Source organism: Manis pentadactyla, chromosome 11, assembly GCF_030020395.1.
Source record: "Manis pentadactyla isolate mManPen7 chromosome 11, mManPen7.hap1, whole genome shotgun sequence".
NCBI classification, from domain to species: Eukaryota; Metazoa; Chordata; class Mammalia; order Pholidota; family Manidae; genus Manis; species Manis pentadactyla.
In genome coordinates this window covers 91,380,478-91,399,784 of record NC_080029.1, presented here as the reverse complement: position 1 = coordinate 91,399,784, position 19,307 = coordinate 91,380,478, and the positions used below count along the sequence as shown (strand labels likewise).

The following is a 19,307-nucleotide window of genomic DNA, read 5'->3' as shown; positions in this document are numbered from 1 at the left end:
CTTACTTGATTGTTCTCAGCATTTGGCACTGGAGACCACGCCCTCTTCCTGAAACCCTCCCTTCCCATGACTTCCTTGCCAACAGCAGTTCTTTTCAGTTCCGCTTTCAAATATTTATTGCCTTCCCACCACTGCAGTAGGCACCAGGACAATAAAAAGGAAAGGATTAACAATTGACCCCACACTTCAAGGAGCTTCCTTCTGGTCCCATGTAGGAGGGCTTCATGGAAACAGACTTGCAATACAAAAAGTTCCATATGAGCTGTGTACACATGGGGTACACATTAGGAGCTGCCAACCCAGCCAGAGAGGAAAGGGGCCAGGTTTGCTAGATAACTTTTATCCTGAATTTCTTCCCATGTTCAACTCCCTTCTCTGGCCTCACCTGCCCTACTCTCCATTAACTGCTGGTATTCCCCCAAGTTTCTCTCATTAGTCCTCTCTTCTTACTCCATACTCTCCTTAGGCTATCTCGTCTACACCCAAGACTTTAGCCACCACTTTTATTTTGAAAACCCTCAGACCTTTAGATCTAACCAAGCAGATTTCCTAAATTCTTGATTCATATATTCAAATTCTATACCAGTTAGCATTCCTTTTGCTTCCTAACCAAAAGATCTAAAAATACAGTGACTTAAAGAAGATGAACATTTATTTCTCTATTTCTTGTCAAAGACCCAGGCCCTTTCAACTCTTGCTTGTGCTATCTTCAAGTTTGCCTTCTGGTCCAACACAGCTGCTGGAGTTCCACCCATCATGTCCACATTCCAGGCAGCAGAGAGGATGAAGGGAATCTAAACTCCTGCTGGCTGTGAAAACACCCAACCAGCCCCGGTCTGCCTATCTCTGAACTTCTTTTCTGTAACAGAAAACTAAACTTTTATCTTAACAAGATAAGAATTATCAGCCATTTGTTCTAGTTATCTAGTGGTGAACAAAAAAACCCCAAGATATAATGGCATAAAATAACCACCATTTGACCATGCCCACAGATTCTGTGAGTGAGGAATTTGGAAAGGGCACCACAAGGACAACTCTTGTCCACTCCATGTGTGGGGCCTCAGCTCAAATGACTTGAACTGCTGAAGGGGCCTCAGATGACTGGGCTCTGGAATAGCAGGGGCTGAAGGGGTTCACTTCTGAGATGGCTTCTTCATTCACATGTCTGGTGCCTGGGCTGGAAAGGCTGGGAAGGAAGAAGGACAGGCTCAGTTTGATTGACTATCTGTCAGAGCACTTTCCTGTGGCCTCCCCAGCATGGTAGTCTCACTATAGTCAGTCTCAGACGGCAGCTCAGTGCTCAAGAGTGTTACACAGTGGCAACATCAGGGTGTATTATGATGTAGTCTCAGAAGTAACATAGCATTCCTGCCACAGTATTCTGTTGGCAGAAGCATTCACAGGCCAGCCTAGATATACTGGAGGGGACAAAGTTCCCATCTCTTGCTAGAAGGCATGTCAAAAAAATGTATGGCCGTGTTTTAAATCCTAACCTGCAAATAATTGAATCCTTAATGTTGACCTTCACACTCTTTCACTAAGTAAATGTCACATTTTGTATTCTGTTACTTCAGACTCCATTTCTAGCAACAAATTCAGTGTTAAGCATTACTGTCATTTCTGACTGAGACCTGACAAATAGTGGCTTAAATACATTCATGTAAAACAAGTCCACTGGGAGGCAGTCTAAGGCTGGCATGGCACTTCATGATTCACTGGGGACCCTGCCTTTTTTTAAGGACTAAAGACAAATCTTTATCTTCCTTAAATTTTTTTCTGATTATAAAATAAGAACATGATATTGTGTAAGTTTGAAAAATACTAAAGCACATAAAGAAGGAAATGAAATCATTTCTCATTCCAAAACTCAGAGATCATTACTGTATGGGGGTTTATTTTTCCCATCTTTCCCATGGTGCTTTATTTTTTTAATGCAAAAGTACAAAAATCCTATACATTCCCTTTTTTTTAATTGTGGTAAAAAATACATAACATAAAATTTACCATCTTAACTAAGTATATAGTCCAGTAGTGTTAACTACATTCATACGATTGTGCTAAAGATCTCCAGAATTGTTTCATTTTGCAAAACCAAAACTCTGTACCCATGGAACATCTCCCCATTTCCTCCTCCCCCCAACCCCTGCTAACTACCACCTACTTTCTGTTTCTATGAATTTGACTACTTTAGATACTTCATATAAGTGGAATCATACACTCTCTGTTTCTTTGTGACTGGCTTATTTCAGTCAGCATAGTGTTTTCAAGGTTCATCCAATTGTATCATGTGACAGGATTTCCTTCCTCTTTAAGTTTGACTAATATTTCATTGTATGAATATGCTACATTTTATTTATCCATTCATCCATTAACGGATACCTGGGTTTTTTTCTACCTCTTGACTATTGTGAAAAATGCTTAGAGACCCTATTTATCTCTTAGAGACCCTACTTTCAATTCTTTTGGATATATACCCAGTAGTGGGATTGCTGGAACATATGGGAGTTCTATTTTTAATTTTTTTGAGGAACTGTCATACTGTTTTCCATAGCAATTGCATGTATTTACTCCTGTAATCTGACTTTTTTTCCACTTAAAAATACATTCTGAGCATTTTCCCAGGTCAGAAATGTTCTTCTTATAGGACACAATTTTCTGAGACTGCCTAGGAATCCATCATCTGCTTAACTAATCCTCCATGAGGGAACATCTAGTTATAGCTTTTCACTATTATAAATGATATGCTGATAAACATTCTTTAGATAAAGATTTACATCCACAATTTCCTCAGAATAAAATTCTTGAGTTAAGAAGTATGAGAATTTCTAACAAATAAGAAGGGTATAATTGACATACAATAAACTGCACATACTTAAAGTTCATAATTTGATGAGTTTTGACAGATGTATACAACTTTCAACCATCACCACAATCAAAGTAACAAATCCTTTACCCCCAAAAGTCTTCTCATGCCCTCTGCTCCTTCCCTGCTGGGTCATGTGATAGGTATATGCTTCACATTTTAAAAACTGCCAAACCTTTCCAAAGTTTGTACCACTTTATATTCCATTAGCAATATACGGAGTTCCAGTTGCTCCACATTCTCAACAACAGTTGGTGTGGTCAGCCATCTTAATTTTAGACGCTCTAATTGGTAGTAGTATCTCACTGTGGTTTTAATTTGCATTTTCCTAATGACTAATGATGTTGAACATCTTTTCATGTGCTTATTTGCTATCCCTACATCTTTGGTGAAGTATCTGTTCAAATTTTTTTTTCAATTTCCTAAATTGGGTTGTTTTCTTATCATTGAGTTTTAAGAGGTCTTAATATATTTCCACTTAAAAGTATATTCTGGGTCCAAGTCCTTTATCCGGTGTGAGATTTGCATATTCTCCTCATTATCATCCTTGTCTTTTCATTCTCTTAACAGTACCTTTCAAAGGTCAGAAGTTCTCAATTTTGATGAACTCTAGTTTATTAATTTTTTAATTTTATGGATCATGCTTTTGGTATCATCTAAGAAACTTTAAGCTATACAATGCCACAAAGATCTTCTATGTTTTCTTCTAGACGTTTTTAAATTTTAAGCTTTATACTTATGTCTATAATCATTTTGAATTTTTACATATCGTGCAAGGTATATATCAAATTTTATATTTTCACATATAGATATACAATTGGTTAAAAAGGCTTTACTTTGTCCCTTGAATTGCCTTTGCACTTGGTCAAAAATCAATGACTATATATGTGGGAATCTATTTATGGACTCTATTTGTTCTGTAGAAATATTTGTCTATCTCTACATCAATACCACACTGTCTTGATTTCTATAGCTTTATAATAAGCATTGAAATTAGATAGTGTAAGTCCTCTTCGTTATTTTTCAAAGTTGTTTTGGGCATTTGAGGTCCTTGGCATTTACATATGAATATTTAAAACTGAGGTACACACAATAAAATGTACAGATCTTATTGTACAGCTCAGTGAATTTTGGCGTGTGAATACACTCATGTAACCATCATCCAGAACAAGAAATCAAACACTGTCAATTTCTACAAAAACAAAAGCCTGCTGGGATTACACTAAATCTACACATTAGTTTGGAGAAAATTGATATTTTAACAAAATGCTTTTATGTATTTTTAAAACCATACTGAGGCTTTAACTTTTTCCCCCTATGCTGTGCTTTCATCCCTGTAACTATTTTATGACTGGAAGTTTGTACTTCTTTATTCCCTTCACTAGCTTTTACTTTGTTGACAAATCTTATCAAAATTTCTGTCTTTTGTTTTGGTTGGAAAAGTTTTTCCTTTCCAAAATTTTATAAATCTTCACTTGTATCTTTCTCTAGTAGTTCTATGGTTTCATTACATTTTTTTCACTTCAATCTTTTCTTTTGACATGAGGCAAATAATCTAACTTCATTTACCCTTGGCTTTCTTTCCTAGTTACATTTGGCTTCTTCTAAATATTGGACAACAAATCCAAGTGAGTTTCCAGTTTACAAACAAGGAAACTGAGGCAGAGAGGCAACTCACTGCATTTAAGGTCACATAGCCATTAATTTATATAGTCACTATTCAAACCAGGTCTTTTGATGCCAAGTCCTGTTCTCTCTTCACGGCAGCCTTGGTAATCAAACGATGGTCCATGGGCAAGCAGCATTGGCCACACCTGGGAGCTTGTTAGAAATGTAGAATCTTGGGTCCCACCCCATACCCACTGAATCAGAATCTGCACATCTACCAAGTTTCAGAAGTACTATTGTGATACATATTCCCCCAAATTTAGAGTACCTCAGAAAACCCTGGGGCACTTGTTGAGCTCTATCCCTCCTCAATAATTTAACTTGGTAGGTCTGAGGTGAAGACTAGAAATCTGCATTTTAACAAGCCTCTCAGATTATTCTTATGCTGGAGGCCCCATGGATCACTTGAAAAATGCTCTAAAACACTTGCAAAATACTCTAAGACTGTAACCTGGGACACCAAAAGTGGTGACTGATTATGTCTCCCTTTCTCAACTTACATGTGTGCTTTTAACCTGAAAAAGAGACAGGTAGGAGGTAACAACTTTCTTACATGTCAATTTGTGCAAATTAGGTTGTTACAATAAGGATATTGACTAAATCTTCGATTTCACAGAAAATCAAATGAAAACTAAGGGCACAAGGCCTTCAATCGATCCAGAATTTAGAGGAGGCAGTGGAGAGAAGTAGAAGACACATCCACCCAAACAGATCGAGAATATTTCCCCCTATTTCAAATTTTGTCAATTATGTCCATGAGTCTTCATGAATAAAATGAGGACAGTAATAACCTGCCAGTGGGTAGAAAGAACCTGCCTGTCAACTTTCCGAATTTTTGTTCCCAGTCTCCACGTCCCCAGGCTGGGGCGAGCAAACGCTTCAGGAGACTAAGCAGACTCCGGAGGTCCGTCTTCGCCAGCTCAGATTTACCCGGAAGCCGACGCCACCTGGCCAGAGGTGAGGCCCCGGGGACCAAACCGCAGACCGCGGAAGACGCGCCTGAGCCTCCCGGCTGGAGACACACCCTCTCCCCCGCCCAGTCTGAAGGACTCCAGCATCAATAATTCATTAGGAACCTCCTCTCATTGGCTGACGCCACCACCCGCGCTGCAGTGGTCCAATGAGGAAGGAGTTGGGAGAGCTCTTCTGAATAGTGAGCAAGTTCTGGTGACGTAGCGACCTGAGACTGGCTGCGACCGCACGGGGCGGGGCCAGCTCGGGCGGCAGCGAGCGCCTCTGGGGCGGCTCAGTGCGAGCAGCGGAGAGGCGAGCCAGGGAGAGGGGGTCCGAACGCGGCGCGGGTGCTGAGAGGGCAGACGCGGGGCGCGGACGGCGGCAAGATGTTCAGCTGGATGGGGCGGCAGGCGGGCGGGCGCGAGCGCGCGGGCGGAGCGGATGCGGTACAGACTGTGACCGGCGGCCTGCGCTCGCTCTACCTGCGCAAGGTGCTGCCGCTGGAGGAGGCGTACCGCTTCCACGAGTTCCACTCTCCCGCCCTGGAGGACGCCGACTTCGAGAACAAGCCCATGATCCTGCTGGTGGGCCAGTACAGCACGGGCAAGACCACCTTCATCAGGTAACCCGCCCCGCACCCTGCCTGGACTTCTGCCTCCCACCACCTGAGTGGACGTGGCCCTCCCCACGTGTGCGCGTGTTTCACCAGCCTCCCGCCGCCCTCCGGCTTCCAGCAGCACCCACTTCCCTTCGCGGAACCCCCTCTTCTCTGCTTCCGTCTCCACCATCAGCGTGACCTCAGGCTTCCCGTGCGAACGCGCTGCCCAGGTGCCCGAGGCCCGCCCCGGGGCACGGCCGCGGGAGTAGGGACACGCTCCCCCCACATAGGCAGGAGGGTCTCGGGAACCCCTTCTCCGTGTAGCACGCCCTCCTTCCCTGCTCTTGGAAAGGCACTCTTCTGGGCTGACTTTTTCCTGCCACCCTGGCCTGGGGACTCGGGGAAGGGAGGGAGAGCGACGCTATAATAAGCAACTTCGTGACGAGTCAAGTCTAGGGCTGGGAATGGGGACAAAAGTATGGGGTATCAGAATGGGCTATTGAGTTAGAGTTGGAGAGTTAGCCCCTAAACTACGCGGTGCCAGGCGCGTAATTTTATTGAATGAATGAATGAATGGCAACAGTAGAGGGTATTGACCATGCTCCCTTCCCTTGAGTTCCTGGCGTGCAACCCCCCACCACAGGTTTCGGGGGAAGGGATAGACAGGCCGCTTTCATTCAGCTCTGGCACAGCCTCGCTTTTACCCGACGATAGGAAGTTAGCTGTGTGCAGCAGCCACGCCAGCCCCGCGCCCAGTGGAACTAAGGGGGAGTGTCATATTACTAGTCGTTAGTTTCCTTTTCTTAGACCGGTCATTGCCTCTTCGTTCTCCCTTGACAACTGAAAATATTTGTCATGCTCGCTGTGTCTCCAAAAACAATTACTGTGTGTGTCCTAAGGTTCAAGTCATATAGCTTCATCCAAAGTGAGTTTTGATGGGAAATAATTTACAGGGAAACAGATTGGTTTTTGAAGAAGTTATTTTACTTCTAAAGCAGCTGACATATTAAGACCCACTTTCTGTGGTGAGACTTGTTTTCCTGGGTTAGGCTGTGTCAGTTGAAACAAAGTGACCAATTATTTAAGGTTTTGGAAATTGTAACAATCTCTCCATCATTGATGTTCGACAGATGTTCAGAAGAGTGTATCTATATTTAGATATATGCCATTTCTATTAAGTAGTGGCCTCTTTTCCTCTGCTCCAGTGACCTAAATAGTTCCTACAAATAAAGTAGTTGTCACTACAGGACATATGTTCAGTCCAGGCCTGCAGATACACTATGAATGAATTTAGCAAAGCAAATGTACACTCTATTGAAATATAGTTCTAGACAGTAGATTGTAAAGGAAGACAGAAGAAAATAATACAAAAATTGTTTTATTTGGTGCTTATTAAAAAGCTGAAAATAGTATTAAGTATGTCACCCCAGACACTCAAAATTAATCACAGAAATATGGCAGTAACTCGTGCTTTGCAAGAGACAAACAACACATTTAAGATCTCAGTAACACTAACCAGTTTTTAAATGTATGGGATAATACAGTATTATGACCAAGTGGTACAAGAGTGGGATGTGCGCCTTTTGCAGTATACAAAGGATAAGCAGATATTATTATTATAATAATTAGCCGTGGCATGTTCACAGCACCCCTGCCAGCTCCTCCTGTCTGTGCCATGAGAGCTTTATTGTGCCACGTGTGACTAGAAGCCCCTGTTGATGCCGCACCAACCTGGGCATGATGTGGTCCTCTCTCTGCTCTGTAGCCTGGATAATAAGCAAGCCTAAGGTGGGAGAGCACAGCTCACAGGAACACGAATTGGTCTTGTTTTTTTCAGCTTACTATTTCACTATATTCTTTCTCACTCTTCTCTCTGTTTTGTCTTTGGAGGGAGTTTTGTGGAATGGTTAAGCATAGTTTTAGGAAGGATTTTGAAATTTGACTCTATCTAAATAGACCAATTTACAGTAGGTGCTGGAGCCACGTGCAACCCCAGGCTGAGGGAGGAGTCACTTTACCCGTAAGTCTCTTGCTCTTGAGACCTTCCCTGGCCTGAGTGACATTGTCATTGGGCAGCGGACACAAAGTGGACCTGTAAGATTAGAAGAAAATCAGGGTAGCAGGAAGCTTGTGAGGCCCCAGAAACCTGAGTGTGATTTCAGTTTGGTTTGAGCTAGGAGGAAGAGATTTAGCTCCTGGAACGAAAGCCCCAAACAAAAGGGCAACTACCCTCTAGCTTCCTGCACTGAAATTGGGGAGCAGAAGGATTAGTCTGGGGTGCTGACCACATTGGATCCTGCCTGCATATGTGGCTGTCTTTGCACTGAGTTTGGTCAGTTCCTGGGTTGTTTGCTTCTAGCCATGGAGCACTGGAAGCTCACGCTTGGCTATGGGTGCACCTGTCTACTTAGTTACAGGTTGTTATCCACCTGGCTTCCTGCACATCCCTAGAGGTCACTGGCAGCACAGAGCCTGCATGATAAGGAGGGAAACTTCTCATTGTAAAGCTACTCAGTGAGGCCTTTGGTGTGCATTCCACACCTTTAATGAAACCTTACTCTTCCCCTGCTTTGTCCCATGACTGGGAAGAACTGGGAGCCCCACTAAGACATAGTGAGCCAGGACATTCACTGGGAGTGAGGAAATGAAGTGTGAGCCTTGTTCTAATAAAAAGGTCTCCTAGCTGGGGTGGCTGAAGAGCTCACAAGTGTCAGGAAACTTGCTCATCATAGGGACCAAGGGCAAGGGGAGGGAGGATGAACGGGGCACTTTGCTCACCTGAATCACAAAATGGGCTCAGAGGAGATTCAGATGTGATGGAGATATTTGTCAAAGTCTCCTTGGCAGAAGCAAAATAGCTGGTAAACCCCATTGTCTCACTGACAGTTTTCTCAGAAGACAGAGGATGCGATGAGAGGGACTGTTGGTGCTCTACCTCTGAGCAACAGGAAGAACTGCCAGAGAAGGAGAGGAGATGGGCATAGGCCAAGTGGCCGTGTGGCCTTAGACTCTGTAACAGCCAAAGAAGGTAGATGTCAGGCTTCACCAGGCTTGTGTCCAAAACCTGAAGAAAACAAACTTCAGATGCTACCCCAGAAAACCCCTGAGCCCACATGCTCTGAAGAAAGACATTTCACTGAGAGGATGTGAGGCTCACCAAAAATCAATTCAAACCAAACCACATAGTTGTAACTTCTGATTTTTTAAAGCCCCACTGTCTCTCTTCCCCCTACACCCTGTCTCCTTCTCCCAGATTTATTCTGAGGGAAAAAGAGAAGTCACTTAAGAAGCTGTATGGGCCTTGTAAGAGCAGTTAGGCAAGAAAAAGCATATAGATTGGAAAGAAAGAAGTAAACCCATCTCTACTCACAGATGACATGATCTTGTATATAGAACATCCTAAGGATTTAAGAATATCCTAAACTCTTACAGCTTAAAACTAGTAAATGAGTTCCGCCAAGTGTCAGGATACAAGAGCAATAGACAAAATCAACTGTATTTCTATGCACTAGTAATGAAAAATCTGAAAAACACATTAAGAAAACAATTCCATTTGGAGTAGCAACTAAAAAATAAAATATTTAGAAATAAATTTAACAAAAGTAGTGTAAAACTTATGCACTGAAAGCCACAAAACATTGTTGAAAGAAATTAAAGAAAACCTTTAAAAAATGCAGAGACATCCCATGTTCATGGGTTGGAAGACTTAATATTTTTAGAATGGCAGTACTACTCAGAGATGTGCAGATCCAGTGCAATCTCTCCCAAAATCCCAACTGCCTTCTCTGCAGAAACTGATGAGCTGATCCTCAGACTAACCTGGAAATGTGAGGGATCCAGAATAGCCAAAACAGTCTTGAAGAAGAGGAAAGTTGGAGTTCTCACACTTCCTGATTTCAAAACTTACCACAAAGTGACAGTAAACAGACAGTGTGTTACTGGCAGAAGGATAGACATATAGATCAATTGAATAGAATAGAGAGTCCAAATCTGTTTTTGCAAAGGTTCCAAGACCATTCATTGGGGGAAAGAATATTCTTTTCAATAAATGATGATCAGACAACTGGATATCCACCTTCAAAAGGAATAGAGAATTGCTGCTCATACATACAGGATTTCTTTTGGGGTATGATGAAATGAAGTCAGATAGTGGTGTTGCACAACTTTGTGAATATACTAAGATCCACAGAACTGGACCCTTTAAAAGGGTGTATTTTTTGGTGCATGAATTATATCTCAAAAGTGCAAAGCACTTCAGTCTTCCAATGCACAACATCCTGTGATTTAAGTTCTATAATTCTGCAAATAGTGCCAGTCAAGTAGTTTCTGCATCTGTGTGCAGTAATTTAAAATAAAAATGGCTGCCAGGAAGAAAACAAACAAAGGAAAAAAAGTGGAAATAAGCTAAAAGGACACAACGAGGAAAGGAGCTAAGGAGTAGCCATGAGAGAAAGGGGAGTACAAATAGCCACAATTCCTATGTGGTTTTTTGGAAAGAAAGAATAAAAAAATTTTTCCTTATGTGGTTTCCTCCCTATATATTATTGTCGATGTATAAACACGTTCATTATTCAGGGCACTAAAGCTAAGTTTGAAAAAAAAGGGCATAATATCTTCCTATAAAATGCCTGATAAAGAAATTGTGTTTTAAAACTAAAATATTAATATATAATATTAATCCATATTAATTAATAGGGGGAAAGGAAGCAGGAGTCCCATATGCAAGAGTGGAAACAAAGTTTAAGGATAATGTGAAGCATTAAGAAGCTGGATCAGTAGGCTGAGAGGGTAAAAATGCCTTAGGCAAGAAAAAAGACTTTTTAGGTATGATTAGAACAAGAAACAGAATCAGGAAGTGATGGGCCCACTGCTTGTCACTTTCTGCAGTAACATTAGCAGAAAGCAGAACTCCTCAGCTATTTCTCCCTTTCTCTGGTCTATAGATGGTAGAAGGAGCCCAGCCACGTTTGTGAGGGGACTTACACCTGGAGTACGAGGGGCCCTCCATGGCCTGGCACAGGCAAGGCCCGGTGAATACCTGAGTGGACAGGCAGGTGGGAGCACCGTGCAGGAAGAACCTGCCCTTGTGCTCCAAGAACTGTGTTTGGTGATTGTTCAGAAATCATGAAGAATATGAGAAGTAGTGGAAAATTGGAAGCAGGCAAATGTCCCAGTTTTCCAAAAAGGGGGAAAATAGATTCTGTTTAGGAACAAAGCTCTACTTCATTCCTTTGATAAGCTCTAGACTCAGTTATTAAAGGGAGGAAAAGTAAAGGTGCTCACAAGGAGGCAGCCTGACTAATAAAAAAAAAAATCCCACTAGGGAAACACTGGGCCCAGTTTGGTGGTTCTCACCCTCACTCAGGTGCTGGGGCCCTGGAATCAGTCTTCGGTGCCAAATACTACGCCCTCTGCAGATCTCTCTGAAATACTGAAATATTTAATTTGTGTGGAAGAAAAGACTATATTTGCAATAGATCAGACCTATACACCCTAGTGTGTGTTTATTCACATAATGTTGATTTCAGGGATGGGCCCAGCTATTCCAGAACATTCATGGGGTGTGTGAGAAAGAATCAACAAGCCATTAGAGTTCTGGGTGACAAGAGCTGAGACACTAGAAGCACCGGGTGGCATAGGGCATAGGAGGGACCCTCACTCAGGCTTGGAGGATGGGAAGGGCCTCCCCTTACAGTACATCCTAAAAGCTGAGCCCTGGGGAATGAGCCAGAATCAGCTCCCAAAGGAGACCAGGAAGGGAGGACAAAGAAGTGTCCATGGCTGAGGCCCAGTTTTCTCAGATAATTGGATGAGTGGTGGAGCTATGCACTGAGACGGGGACTCATGAAGAGAAAGAGTGGGGACACAGCTATAAGTTTAGACTTAAACCTATATTTAAGTGGACACCCAGGTGTAGAGTCCATAAGGGTTCCTGCACATGGGCCTGGGATGAAAGGATAGAAGCTTGTGGGGACACTGGGGGAAACTCACCAGAGAGGTGGGGTAATGCCAGGGAAGGATAGTGGCTCAGAGCCATCGTAGGGCTCCTTTGGTTCCAGGTGACAGAAATCCAACTAAAAAAGGCTTACCTTAAAAGGTACAGTTTTTCTCATGGAAGTGATGAGAAGAACATCAGTAGAGACCCCAAGTGGCACCACCAAGACTATCTTATAGCTCTGCTGCCTTCTCCATGATGGCTTCCTTCTTAGGCAGTTGCTCCACATGGGGTGGGCAGGTAACCATCTCTAGTTGCAGGCGCACATTCTGCCAATTCAGCAACCCCAGTGGAAAAAAAAGAACCTCTTCCCCAGCAGTTTCAGTAAGTCTCAGATTTGTCTCATTGGTTCCATGTTGGCAATATGCCCATCCCTGAACCAGTCCCTAAAGCCAGAGGAATGAAATACCCATGCTTGGAGTGGGTCGTCAGCCCCCAAACCATGTGAACTAAGGGTGGGGAAAGGTGGCTCATTGGGGGTGCTGTTTTCAAAAGAAAAAAGGGAAATGGATGCCTGACAGGGAAACAGCAGCTGGCCCCCACAAAAGCCAGGGGAAGAGAAGGTGGTGGTCAGCAGCATCAGATGCTTCTGGGAAAAGACTTAAAATGGAACCAGTGCATCAGGCATCAGGAGCCAGGGTGACCTTGGCAGGAGCTGTGTCTATAAGTGGTGGTGGTGATGGGAGCCAGGTGGCAGTGGGCTGAGGAAGGGGTGGGAGGTGAAGTGTCAAATATAGAAAACTCTCAGCTGCTGGGCACTGTGGGGGCAGAGCTGTGCCCTGGTCACAGACATTCCAGAGATTTGGCTAAATTAGATGAGCACAACTTTGGCAAAGTTAACAGTTGACAGAAGGGGCCCGTAGAGGGGAACAGCTGGTGTCTGTAAGAGGAGGCAGGAGTTGGAGCGAGGGCTCTGAGGAGGGCAGCAGGGGGCTCCAGGGCAGGCTGGGTGTGGCACTGATGGCAGCAGTCAGCTCAGTGAGTCAGTGAGACACTGCAGTTTGGCCTCTTACCCACTCATTACACCATCTATCTGACAAATGACAGCAGTGCCAGTGGGTTGGGAAAAATGTAGGGAGGAAAAGGTTTTTTAATTATAAAATTCTCTTCCTTTACTCTTATCTAGAAGCTTACTTCTAAAAGATGTTCAGTATACTTTTAAAAACCTTGGGAAATTATGAACTAGAAAGCCATGGTTCCTGGATCTGGCTGCAGGTCAGAATCACCAGGAGACCTGAAATATATCCCAGGGCCACATCCCAGACCCCCTGAATCAGAATCTCTGTGGGTGAGGCTTAGAAATCTGTTTTTGTCTTTGTTTTTATAAACCACTTCTCAGAGGGATTCTTAGGCAGCCTTCCCCAGGGAACATTTTGGGAACCATTAGTAGAGGAAGGATTCAGTTGATAGAATCATGACAGCTGAACCTTCAAGCCTGAAGAGGGTCAGCCTCAACCTAGAAGGAGGAGGCTCACTTTGGTAACCCTTCCATAATGTGCTATTCAAGCTATATTTGTTCACATTTTTAGCAAATGACCTAATGAAGGTGTAGAAGTCATACTTACAAACTGGGAATTATGCAATTAATACAATTTAATAAACAGCCTTTTCACCTAATCTTCAAAAATAACTTTAATGTATGTATCATATTCTGTTGTACATCTTGGAACATTATTTCTAATTTCATGCTGTTATAATATTACAATGAATATCCTTAGCTATAAGTCTTTGTATTTCCATTTTTTTTCTTAAAATAGCTGTATGAGCATGAATTACTGCACCAAAAGGTATAAATATTTTTCAAGTTAATATATAATCCTGATTTATATATGTAGGTACTATATATATTTTATCCTGAAAATATATATTCATCTTAGGATATAGGAGGATTATTATTTCACCAAACCATCAGTAAAACTGAGTATTATTATTAAAAACAAATACCTATGATAGGAAAAAAGTTTCTTTTAATTTGCTTTTTTTTTTTTCCACTAGTTAAAGTTGACTGTAAAATATGTAGTCACCATCTATATTTCTTTGTGAATTATCTGTGATCTTTGACCAGTTTTCATTTGGAATGTTATCTTGCAGGTGTTTAAATGTTTTGCTTAATAATGGCTATCAATCCTTTGTCATAGTTACTATAAGGATTTTTCCAATTCTGGGTTTGCCTTTGAAATTTTTTGTCATTTTTGACATGCAGATATATTTAACATTTGTGGTAAAACCTAACTTTTTTTCCTTCTTTTGTGGTGTCTTTTATTGCTCTTATGCTTAGAAAATCCTTGTTTAACCTAAGGTTCAGTAAATATTCACCTGTATTTTCTTTTTCTTAGTAGGTCTTTAAAAATATTTAACGCTTTAATCCACTTGGAAGTAAAATCTGTTTCAAAAGGTTTTTTTTTTGTACTTTTAACACTATTGAATAATCCCTACCTTTTCCTGCTATCACATATGCTTCCTCATATGCTAATTTATTAAATATCAGGATCTTTGGGACCTTTTCTTCCTGTCCTACTGTTCTGTTTGTAGATTGTTACATGCCACCATAACATCTCATGTACTGTCACTTTAAAACAATCTTTAGTTAATGGTAGCACAGACCCTTCTGATCTCATTTCTCTTCATTTTCCCCATGCTGTCGATCATTATTTCCTGTTATTCTTCCAGAGGATCTTTAAAGTTACTTCATTAGCTTCTTCCCAGAAAATTCCACTGGGATCCATTTGTATTGGAACTGCATTACATCTGGATATTTGTTCTTTCCAAGCAGGAACTCAGCATAGCATTTACTCAAATCTTCTTTTATCTATCCCAGAAAGGTGGTTGATTTACTCATACTGGTTTTATATTCCCTTACTGATGTTGTTCTTTGGTATTTTATACTCCTTTGCTCTTGTGAATCAAATTTTTTTTCTTCATATTTTCTAGCTAAGTATTGCTTGTATGTAAGAGAGCTACTGGGGTCTTTTTTGTTTTGCTTTTGTATCTGTTCGTTTGATTCTGACAGCTTTATAGTAGATTCTTTTGAGGTTTTAAGATAGACAGCAGTGTCAGTTACATTCATGATTACTTTATTTCCTCTTCTGTTTTCGTATTTTATTGTATAGAAGTGAGCATCCATATCAAGCTTCTCATTTTAATGGTACTGCCTTTGTTATTTCACCTTAAGATACAATGTTAGCTGTTGGCTTAATATTTTGTATAATTAAATCACATTAAGAAATTATCTATTACTAATTTTAAAAGAATTTCACTTGAGAAAATTAGAATGGATGTTGAGTTTTATTCATTGCCTTCTTAGCTTTTCCTTTAACCTATGTTCTGTGGAATGCAGTTCTGGGAGATCAATAGGTGTTCAAAGAGAAAAGGGATTCTGTAGTCAAGTGACTTGGGGAAATGCTGTGTTCTGTAGCCTCCTCATGAAGCTTTACAACCTAAAGCTCCCAGATCACCCTGAAGTCTGTTGTCAGATTCATAAATGACAAGTCACAGAGAACACTTAATATTTCTTCATTGCATGAGCAGGTAAATGACTGGAAAAATAAACAGGACTGTAAGAAATTGGGAAGCAAGTTGCCTTTGATTCTAGTAAGCTTCCTCTCCCTTTCTTCTCCTTTCTTTCTTCCCTTTCCCAGAACAGCATGGAAGGTGGAAGAGAACACCACAAGTAAAGGCATAGGTTAGCCCCGTGTAGGTTAAATTCCATTCATGGCTGGGAAATAGAGATGTGAAAAGGCTTTACCCAGCAAATTCCAGTTGCTTGGTCCAACAGGATAATGTCCATTCCCTTAGTGTAGGTATAGCAGTTTCAAAGATTCCATCATCTGAACAAGCAGTCCTGGTAAAAATCTCAGTGATTTTTAACTAAGGGAAAAACAAAAATGAAAATAAAAACTAGTTTTCACACCTAAGGAAGAAGTACGGTTTTAAAATGGAAGTGAAGCTTGGCCTGACTTAGCTTTTCAATAACTCAAGGAAGATTAAAATTTTAAAGTAGATGAGATGTTTGTTCAGAAATATTTATCTCAGCATTATTTATAATAGCAAGAAATGGGAAGCTATTTAAATACTCCATAGTAAGGAAATGGTGAACTAAATTAATATGTATTCACCTTAGAATATTGCGCTTTCAAAGAATTTTTAATGGCAGGAGGAGACCAAAAGGTGAAAAATGTAGATATGCAAAATTGCTTAAACACTTTGATCCCAATTTTATAAAGGAAAAATTATATTCACTGAAGAATGGATGGAAATACATCAAAATGTTAAAAGTAGTTTAATGTGGTCTTAGGTGAACTGCTCCTAAGCACAGCTTTCTCTTCTATAATAAGCTAGGGATCAAAATACGTGCTTTGGCCACAGTGAGTGTGATGTGATCAACCACATGTGTGAAATGCCTCATCAACTGCCCTGCATGGTTTCATAGTAATCTGTTTGGGGGTCTCGAGAAGCTGTGGTGGTGGTGGTGGTGGTAGTGGTGGTGGTAGCTTGCCAGGAAATAACTATATATTCTGGACCATTTTATAAGACTTTTGTGATAACAAATGTTTGGTTCTTCCCCCACTTCCACTTCTTGGCATTAAACATGAGGATAAACAAAGGAAACTACTTTAAAAACATCATTTGAGATTCAGGAGAAATCAGAGTTGAAGGACTAACCTTTTTCAGTCCCCTGCCTAGTGAAATAGTGGGTCAAGAGTTATCCATAAAATAATACATTATATCAAATTTCTCAACACTTAATATAAATTGAAATGTATTTAAACTCATAGCCCTGGATTTAAAAATAAGGAAACAAAACTGTTCCTCCACTGAACTCAAAGTTGTACTTAATATATTTATTTCACATCTATGTGATTTAAAACCTTAATGTAATACTCAAGAGAATAAAATGACTGTTGGGGTCAGTTAAATGCTCTTTTTAAAAATGTCCCAAGTCATTGCAGTGAATTGAGCCCCCAGACTCCACATGCAGATGCCAACATATGTCCAGACATTTTAACAAGTCTTGTTTATCATTATACAAGCCATTTCTGTAGATTTTGGCTTGAGAATTTTTAAATGATGCTCATAAAACAACCCAAATATGTATGCCATATAATTTTTTTAAGTGCATACTCAATCATTGAGCAACTACTGAAAAGCCTTAGGCTTGTGTATTTGTTATGACTCACAGAACGCATTCCTGTACATGCTCCTGTTGCTGGAGGCTGGCTCAGCCTCCCAGGTTCTGATTTAGGGCAGGTAGTGCTCTCATAGGACTAGTAAGAAATCCTAGGTTCTAATAAACCTCTTGATCTATTTGAGCCTTAGTGTTCCCATCTGTAAAATGGGGATAAAAGCAGGACGTATCCCATAAGGTACTTAGGATGAAATAAGTTTATTCTTGTAAAGACTCTAGCATATAACAAGTCCTCAGAAGTTAGGTGTATTACCAAAATAATTAATCCCTTTCCACTATTTCAAGCACAAATGTGAGAGTCAAAACCCAGGCAGGAGGCGTGGATGAATACTCAGGGGAGACAAAGTTCACAGCTGGAATTTTGGATGCCTGTCATTGAATAATACACCTTTTACTATTTTTTTTTTTCACTCATTCTTAAGCCCATTCTTGAGAAGACAGTGCTTGGATATGTTGAGGGACTTTTCAACATCTCGAAGACTTTCTTCCCTTGGTCACAAATACCATTTTTTTTCTATGAAGTTAAAAAAAAATTTCTAGTGTAAGCAATGGAAGAAAACAGACACTGTCCACATACACCCGTCATAAAAGCAGCTGCCAAGGTCTCATGTCCTCCCTGCTCCTGCTCTTCTGGTGCTTGGAATGTAAATGTCTGTCCCTTTTTACACTGGACTCGGAACTCTTGGGACAGCCAGCACTGAAATCGGCTGCCCCCTCTGAGAACAGGAAAAGGAGAGCAAGGTGGAGCCCAGGACAAAAACCCAGTCTAAGCACAGGATGCCTGTGCTGTGGGCTCTGAGGGAGGCTCAGAACTGGGGGGGTTCTTCTCTGTAGTCTTCCTGTGGTCTCTTGTTCCTTTGAATTCTTGTTATAGTAGAAAACACCCCAGAGTCCCTGGAATTCGTAGCTTTGGAAAAGCCTCAAAAAAAAAAAAAGCTTAGCACAACTGGCTGGCATCGTATGTAAGGCTGGTTGCCTGACCTGTGTTTGTACGCTGCACCTCAGGAACCGCTCAGACTCTTCCTTTCAAGGCTGCTGGTTTCGAACCTCATTGCTTTGCTCTCACTTTTGTCCATGTCAGGTGTGCCATGACACTTTGTCTGGGTCCTGGATGTTCTTAGTTCCCTCACCGCATGCAGCACATGCCTCCGGGCCCAGCAGGGTGACATAGGTGTATCTGAGTCGCACAGTCCCCTAGTGTGAAATTCTGGGTGGTCAGCTCAGAGCATCATGTATTACCTCATGCCCCTGCCAGGTCCCACGTGGGACATCAGAAGCCAGGGGCTGTGTGGGAGCCCAAGGCTGTGGGGTGAGCCTAATGTAAAAGCCAAGCCTCAGGCCAGGAGGGAGGAGCTCCAGGCTCCCAGTCCTGCAGGGCCACTAGTAAGTTTGACCAGCAACAACCCTGCCCTGCTCTAATCCTCTGTCTCTTCACCTGTGAAGAAGCAGTTCCTAAGAGACTCGGGGGCTTGGAAGTTCTGAGAACGGGCGGTGCCCTGAAGGAGTGACAGTCTGTCAGAGGAGAGGAGACAGACCCTCAGAGCACCAGCGCTGGGTGTGCTGGAAGGGGCTCCGTGGAGAAGGGGAGGCGGGAGTGGCCCCAAAGGCCCCAGCGTGATTGGGCCACTACCTTCGAGGAGGTGACATTTTGTATTGACTCAGTGAGTGGGTAGGATAGATAGCAGGGATCATGAGATGAGATTACCCTCCAGACAGAGGGAGTGGAATGAGGAAGACAGGAGCAGGCCTTGGGGGTCTGGCAGAGACTAATCAGAGAGGGAAGAGGGGCCCCAATAGGGGAGGAGCAAGAGCCCAGACTGTGAGGCAGAGAGGCTGGTCTGAGGGGGCCCTGAACAGAGGTCATCTGGGAAGGACTGGCTTGTTAACGAAAGCTGATGTTAAAGAGGTGCTTTAGGAAAAGAATCTGATCTGTGAGGGCAGAGCAGGGAGACGGAGGATGGGAGGCCGCTGGTAAGTGTGGAGTGACCAGAGCAGCGGTGTGATGAGGCAGAGAAGTGAGGGAGGAAGGCCAGACCTGAGGGCC

At 42.1% G+C, this 19,307-nt stretch overlaps 1 protein-coding gene and 2 long non-coding RNA genes across 3 annotated transcripts in view; 1 reads left to right on the top strand and 2 right to left on the bottom strand.

Annotated features, from left to right (window-relative positions):
- Positions 1–98: 98 nt before the first annotated feature.
- Positions 99–5,647, bottom strand: LOC118931346 (uncharacterized). Its single transcript, XR_005032340.2, has 2 exons — positions 5,323–5,647; positions 99–1,186 (listed from the first exon to the last, which is right to left on the bottom strand). It is a non-coding gene; the product is annotated as an uncharacterized LOC118931346 (long non-coding RNA).
- A 125-nt stretch (positions 5,648–5,772) lies between these two features.
- EHD4 (EH domain containing 4) overlaps positions 5,773–19,307 on the top strand; it is a 76,774-nt gene continuing 63,239 nt past the window's right edge. The window contains exon 1 of the mRNA XM_036923762.2: positions 5,773–6,107. Within this exon, the coding sequence (XP_036779657.1) occupies positions 5,872–6,107 (236 nt within the window). The 5' untranslated portion in view covers positions 5,773–5,871. The remainder of the gene's footprint in view (positions 6,108–19,307) is intronic.
- Positions 7,081–12,412, bottom strand: LOC118931349 (uncharacterized). The gene is made up of 3 exons (XR_005032341.2): positions 12,173–12,412; positions 8,862–9,147; positions 7,081–8,175 (listed from the first exon to the last, which is right to left on the bottom strand). It is a non-coding gene; the product is annotated as an uncharacterized LOC118931349 (long non-coding RNA).